At 37.8% G+C, this 7,610-nt stretch overlaps 1 protein-coding gene across 1 annotated transcript; it reads right to left on the bottom strand.

Moving 5' to 3' along the window:
- Window positions 1-4,299: 4,299 nt before the first annotated feature.
- Window positions 4,300-7,338, bottom strand: LOC142517612 (cation/H(+) antiporter 28-like). Its single transcript, XM_075619928.1, is given in 6 exon segments — window positions 4,300-4,755; window positions 4,757-4,912; window positions 5,220-5,813; window positions 5,944-6,312; window positions 6,314-6,940; window positions 7,111-7,338. Coding segments are annotated over 6 exon segments (2,385 nt in total). The 5' UTR covers window positions 7,294-7,338.
- Between the last annotated feature and the right edge of the window lie 272 nt (window positions 7,339-7,610).

Raw genomic sequence — 7,610 nt, 5'->3', positions numbered from 1 at the left:
AGACTGGGCTGGAGATATAGATGATAGGAAGAATACTACTGGAGGATGCTTTTGCCTAGGCAATAACTTGGTGTCATGGTACAACATGAAGCACAATTGTGTTTCTCTTTCAAATATTGAATCGAAATATGTGGCAGCTGGTGATTGTTGCTTACAACTTCTATGGATGATTAGATGGTAGAAGACTACGATTTCCATAGTGATACTCTCATTGTTTATTGTGATAATTCTATTGCAACTGAAATTTCAAAAAAACAGTACAACACTCTCAACAAAATACATTCACATTAGACATCATTTTATTCAAGATAGAAAAAAAATAATAATAAAAATGAAATATATTTGGACTGAAAACCAACTGACAGATATTTTCACAAAACCATTAGATTTCGAAAGATTTTTCAACCTTAGAAAGTCTCTCAGTTTGTGTGCATAATGATCACTCACTCATGTTGTTGTACATGTTGCAGCATTTATGACAACACCCAGCATGCATATGTTTTTATAGGATGCTAAACATATTACACTTAAGTAGTCATCTTGTTTTTTTTAATGTTTATATTGTGTGGCTGATTTTCTGGTATGCTTTTAGTTACTTTCGAAATCTCAATCAAGCAGTTGGCTGTGGTGAATACTCGGTTTTAGTCACAAATTAGTTGAAGTATGTTATTGTATTCCATGATCTTATCTCATGTGAAAAGTGACTTGGAGAAACTAGAGTAAGAAGAAAAAAAAAAATGGAAATACCTACGCAGAGAAGTCCAATGAAGATAGTTCTTCTAGTGTACTATTACTTCTAAAAAGAAAAAAATGCAGAATAAAATGGAAAAATCTACCTAGATGAGTCCAATGAAATCCATTCATCTAGTGTTGAAGCTACCACTTCTAAATCAAAAGAAAATCCATTAAAAATTTACTAGATTGAGAGTGCTCTAGGAGATGTTGTCAACACCGAGTACAAATATCTCACAATTTGATCACGGGTTTTTTTAAAAAATAATTTAAATTTAAAATTTTATTTCAAAACTAATTTGAAAAAAAAAATGGTTTCAAAACTAATGCAATCCGCGCTTAGTAAGCGCGGACGGTGCCTACGTGGAGCACAATTAAGAGAAACACATATTTGAGGCATAATTAAGATATGCATATTAATGGTTTTATGGATTTATCTTGATCAATGGGTTACCAAATTTTAATGTGTGACAAGTGGATAAAATCTTATCTTCCTAATTTCGAATATATTTTATTTCTAGTGGGTTGAGATGAAGAGGAGCTAAATCTAGATGGATATCTTGAAATAATTTTGCACTAGTTCATTTGTCACCATTGGATTGAAATCTGTGAATAGCCAAGCGTTTTTATTGGGTCAAATATTTTTGTTAATGTTGGGAGAAATTTGGTTAGACCTGATTGAATTGTTACAAATACGTGATGGGTTACTGCATTGTTTTTTAATTATTATTTGTGTTAATTGATCACGCTTCCCTACATAATTTTATTGTGCGCTCATCAATCTCATTCTTCCTTCGCGATTTCACTTTGTGCTCGTCTTTTTCGCGATTTCAATTTGTAGTATCTATTTATATCTCACAAATGGCAGTGGATTTGATCATCAAGACATTTGAACCGAAATGGTTGTAAGCATATGTGTTCCACCATATGTGGTAACACTGCCTACAGAATCTTCTACTGTCGAACCTCTTCAAATAATTGTGGTCGCAGAAGTCCTACTCCATGTTGAAGTCATTTCCCCTATAGAACCAGACTATGAAATTGATGCTGAAATTTTGTCGAATTTTGAGGTGATGGATGTGGTCTTTCATTTTCCTCCCCAGCCAAGACGATCTAAAAGACAGGCTAGCTGTGACCTGGATTTAATCCTTTCCAAGAAATACAAAGCATCTTCCTCCACTCCTACACTACTAGACCCAGACTTCTCATCTAGTAATGAAGATTTTGAATTGGTTGCAAGGCCAAAGATTGCTACTGTTGGAAAGAACACAACTCCTCTTGCTACTGATGAGAACATCAACTCTGTTTGTAAGACCAAGCGATCTTGTTGATTATGAAGAATCTCTTGCTGAATTCCTTCTTCTATTGAAAGAGGATAAAGTGTTGAAGAAAGCCTCTTCTGAGGTTGAAGAACCTGATGAAGAAATGTTGCAAGAATTCAATGAAAATTGCCTAGGAGATTCTGATAGTTCTACTTCTGATTCTGCTTCTGAAGAAGATTAGGTTGAAGATGATTATGCTGCAAGTGCCGATGATGAAGACAATGTTGATAAGGAAAGTGATGATGATGTTGGTGTTGCCAATGTTGAGGAAGATATTTTCAAACTACTGATGACATTGATAATACAGAATATGACTTGAATAAGTCATTCTCGACGAAATGTTACTATGAATTTGCCCTATCTTTGTGGCCCATGTACGCCAAATGTGGGCTAATTGATGAAAAGAACATTGATGCTGATGCATATGGAAGTCAAAATTTGACGTGGGCCTTTAGCTCCTAATAGTTATTACAATGCAATCTGATTAGGGTTAACTAATTACAGCAGAAAACGAGTTTAACTTTTCTTTACAATGAGCCCAAATCATTTTATTTGAATACTAAAAATAGTATTTAGTCTCACGTCATAAACATGAACACACGTAATCAAAATCAATCACATACAAACATCTCATATCCCCGGGACATGCCCCGGTATATAGATACATATACATATATACTGGGAACAAGACATAAACATAAAACCTCAGCCCAAGCTGTGGCTCCCTCCAGAAGTACCCTCTCCGGTCTCCTGATATCCTAGAGTACCTGCCATTGTCCACACACAAAGACAACAACAGCCCCCTTGGGGGTGAGCAAAGCTCCGTATGGAACAACCAATCATATATACCACAGATATCTAAACAATGATATATGGTATGCAATGCATGTATGTCGTGGAGGTATCAAGTCAAATGCCCATCTACTGAGCACATGTCAGAATCAATCGAATCGCTATCAAATCAATGCTCGAGCTGGCACACCGGCCTCAATAAGGGATACTCGTATGATAGCGTCGACAAAGCGCCATCAAATCACAAATCTCATATCCAATCATCGGGGCCACAAATGTCTATGCTTTACGGGTCATATAATACCAACATAGCAATTGTGTTCACAAACCCCAGAATCCAATCAAATCATATCAGGGTATCCAAGGATCATAGCTCAACGTGCATGTCATGTATCGATGTGTTAACAAAACATTTATTTTATACATCGATATCTCAATCTCAAGAATTATTCAACTAGACTCATATTGTCATTTATTATCATACTATATTGTTTTTCCTTTGCTATGTTATATCCTTGGCAACAACTTCTGTTGTCCCTATGGCATCTGGAGAAAGTTCTTGATATGGCATCCACACCCTTAATAAAAACATGGTACCTGGTAAGTGTATTAGTCACGTCTCTATGCAATTCATGGTCAAACCCGATGTATTCACTTGTGTTAGTTGTCGGTTAAATAAAATATCTCGGAGTTGCATATATAGACTTGGACAATCTTCTGTCCTTGAGCTAGCTTTTGAGGTTAGTTAGATTTAACTCTCAATCTTAACATTGGTATCAAAGCTCGAGTTTCACTCTTATGTGTTAGATAGTCCAATAGTTGGCCCGCCTGTTTTGCCCATATTTGAGTCATTTGTAAACTTCACGCTCCAAACGTTCATTCTTGGGCATGAGGAATATGTTAGTTGTCGGTTGAATAAAATTCGTGGGAGTTGCATGTATGGAGTTGGACAATCCTCCTCTTTTGAGCTAGCTTTTGGAGTAAAGTTAGGTCTAACTTTCAATCTTTCAAGAGCTTGCACTAGAACTTCTTTACCAATTTCAAACTTGCAGGTGACAAATACGCATTGGCACTCACAGCTATGACTACGAGAGGGCTTGGTGAAGACCAATTTTTAACAGGGGCAGATTTTATTCATGAGGGTGTGCGAATTACACTAGAAGCTAGGAAATCACTTACAGGCTCCAAGCCACGAGATTTCATGAAATTTGTGACTTCCCTAGATTTTTAGCTGGGTTAGTATTTTTGGTATATCAAAAATCTAAATGACGCGATGACCACAAAGGCATAGCAAGTATAGATAGATGATAAATGTTATGACATTAATGGGTTTTATGTGATTATACTTTTAAGAAAGTGGGACAAGAATTCCAAAGAAAACATTTTTCTATTGCAAAGAAGAGCATTTCCTATATGTTACAATATTGAAAACCTATGTGCAGCTGATTTGGATTTACATGATCGAGAATTCATCTTGGAGGCCGTCTAATTCTCCTTTAAGACTATGTTGCTGTATGATCATAACTGAAGCACTTACCGAAAAATCCGAGGCTGATAGAATATCTCCGATGGGGCCGAGCTCCGGGCACTCTTCCCAGTCATTCATTCCCACTGTCAAAATCGAATTCACCCTCCCGCCTCGTCCCACGATGAAAAGACCATACTGCCCTTCAAGCGACCTCAATGTAGAAAATGTCTGCCCAGAGTTAACAAGGTATTTTTCCATATATGCGACATGCCCTCCAGCCACATATCTATCATAGAAATCAGCAAAGCATTCATCATCAACTTTCATTTCTTCTTGATGCTCTGTGGTGTTGGATTTTGCAATTGTGATTCTTGATGACACGCTGTCTCCTGTGGCTTCTAAAAGGAACCTTATAACAGTAAGTTTCACACCTGGGTGTCGGTGCTACTCGACCCGCGTAGACTAGTGCTTCTCTGTCATCCTTGCCACCAATGAATATTACGGCCGCATGGAGAGATATGGAAGTTCTTGATATTATGGTCGATCCAAGTCCCCGGTCGACTAAAATTCCGACTGAGCACGGAGCATGACGAAGGATCTGTGGAAAGGTTTAAAAGCCATTAGGACACCAAAATGTTTTGCCTTTCAAACTTCAGTTCTACTGAAAACAATTTAACTATCAGTGTTTATATTATTCAGATCTTCTACACTACAACAATCCAAGCATTACATTGTAATAATCTAGTCACATAGCCAATGAGACTTGATAGTAAGATTACTGAGGAGAAAATTTTTAAAAAATTAGTAATGTAATACAAACATATTGTCACTTGATGAATGATGCGACTGGTTGCACGCCTTTGTTAGCTTTGCCACTGAATGGAACACTCGTACATAATACATACCTTGCGATTGACATGTCGAAAACCGGAATGGCCCAAATTCAGCCTACCACTGGCTTCTTGTTGCTTGTGAAAGGGCAGTATTATGAGTGAAACCATAAGATCCTCGGCCAGAATGCACACATCTTGATGCATGCTATTCAGAGTCGAAAGTGCAAAGATTCGTTTTGTGCTGATTCCATCTCCATGATCATTTAAATAAGCGTTTATTCAATTTGTTATATGTTCTCTCATTTCCACAACAGTTGGATCGGTGACAGTCACAGAATACCCCCCTTCACTATGATGTGTTATTGTGGCTGCTATTCTGTCTGTCAACTCTATCATGTCTGTAGCATAAACCATGATCCCTGGATCAGCAGCCCCTCTGGTAATTCCCATTAAATTTATGGCTGAAGAAACATTTTGTGGTCCGTGTACGCAAAGAAGAACACGAAGCTCGTTCGACGGATTAAGCCATTGAAGTGCCATTATTTGAGTTGGAGAGCGTTTTCTTGCACGTTCAATGATGTTAGCCACGACCAACGGGGTGTAGATTATGGTGAGAAAGGTCACAAACACCATAGCGATACTTGTTGAGATACTTGTGAGTTTCATCTGTGTTCGATTGCAAAAACAAACATTCATTTCAAAGTCAGATTACCTATTTATATGCGCATGTTTATAGAGCAAACCGCTTGAGCATCCAATCCTATGCTACCAAAAAACCAATCTGAAAAGGGCTTACAGTTGATGTCATTATAGCCAAATACACATGGAAATGCCCCTTGATTGTTAATAGCAAGCCAATGGCAATTGAATCTTTCCAGTGAAATCCCAACATTACCCCTGAAACCCATGAACCAATAACCTTTCCAGCAGTAGTAATCAGGAAGAGGAAGATTAACTTTGCCCATGTTCCTATGTGCGCTGCCCCAAACTGAGGCAATTGCGCTTCCAAGCCGACCCAAAAGAAGAAAAGTGGATTGAAGATGGCAGTAAAGAAATAGTTCACTTTACTAATCATCATTTTTGCTAGCCTCCCTTCCCTAGGCATGAATACTCCGGCCAAAAATGCACTCAACACACTGTTATAATTTGCCAGGATGGGTGAAAAACGAACAAACCATGACGATATACGCCACAGCCAAGACTAAATGTGAACCTTTCATTGGTTTTCCATCTGGATTTTCACGGTTCACCCAATTCATAATCACCGGTGTCAATTTCGCGGACAAAACTATCTCAATCACTAGCACCGCAGCCATGACAAAAACATCCTTCAACCTCCGATAAGCAAAACCCATGCTAGGATCAAATATTATAAAGCCAAAGCTAATTAGAATTGTAGAAACTAAGGCATTATGCACGCTAGCTGAAACTACAAATCTCCCGATATCTGATTTTCCTATCTTTAGGTCAGTAATTAGTCTAGTTAATAATGGGTATGCTGTGTCGGACAGAATGACAGAGAGACAAAGGTTGAAGGTGACATTTGGGACTTCGGGGATGCTAAGAAATGGGGTGACTAAAGAAGCCATAACAAAAGTGGTGAGAACTCCACTGCAGGCAACTTTTGCTTCTTTTGATGGTAAACGAAGAAATATGTGTGGATCGATTTCGAGGCCAACTACGAACATATGAAGAATCATCCCTCCTTCTACTATGTATTGAAAGGTTTTCTCCGTCTCTTCACCGATTGTATGTCTTCTAATTATCGGTAGATTACTTAAAAATAGCCCTACCTGAAATAATTCATAACAATCAATGATGGCTCTGGATCATAAGAATAACCATTACAACATTAATATTTCAAAAGCACTGGTGTATCTGACATGTGATCTGAAAATCTCGAGATGGATGCATATATATGCCATATCAACTCATCACGTAAAATAATAATGCATGCACATACTATGGATTCGGAGATGATACGAGGCTGTGACAGATTTCGCAATAGAATGTGGAGAAAATTGCACAAAAACACGATGAAGAAGAATCCGAGCATGTACAATGCGACGGTCGTCAAGGTCGTAGTTCGGCATGCAGCTGCGTTCGTAAAACTCTTGAATGCTGAATTACCGTTCCATAAATCCATCTCATCTTCTCCTCCAACAAAATTATGCAGAGAGATGGGACTGTTTTTTTCCTTGTCTGTTTCCTACATCTGTGGTCCATTCCTTTTGTTTTATAAAAATAAGACATTTGGTGCAATAGCACGCATGCAGATAATTTATTTAATCAATTTGTTAAACATTTTTACATAATATAAAACATACCCTACTTTTAATTGATAGATTTAAAAATCATCATAGATAGATTAGGGTTCCCTGCTCCTCGGTGTTGTTCCTCCTTCCAACAACCAACTCCTTAATTTCATGAAGGTATTCATTCACTTTTCACCACTCGTCAAAG

Source organism: Primulina tabacum, chromosome 11 (genome assembly GCF_025594145.1).
Source record: "Primulina tabacum isolate GXHZ01 chromosome 11, ASM2559414v2, whole genome shotgun sequence".
NCBI lineage: Eukaryota > Viridiplantae > Streptophyta > Magnoliopsida > Lamiales > Gesneriaceae > Primulina > Primulina tabacum.
The sequence above is the reverse complement of the archived record's forward strand: the minus strand, read 5'-3'. Positions and strand labels throughout refer to the sequence as shown.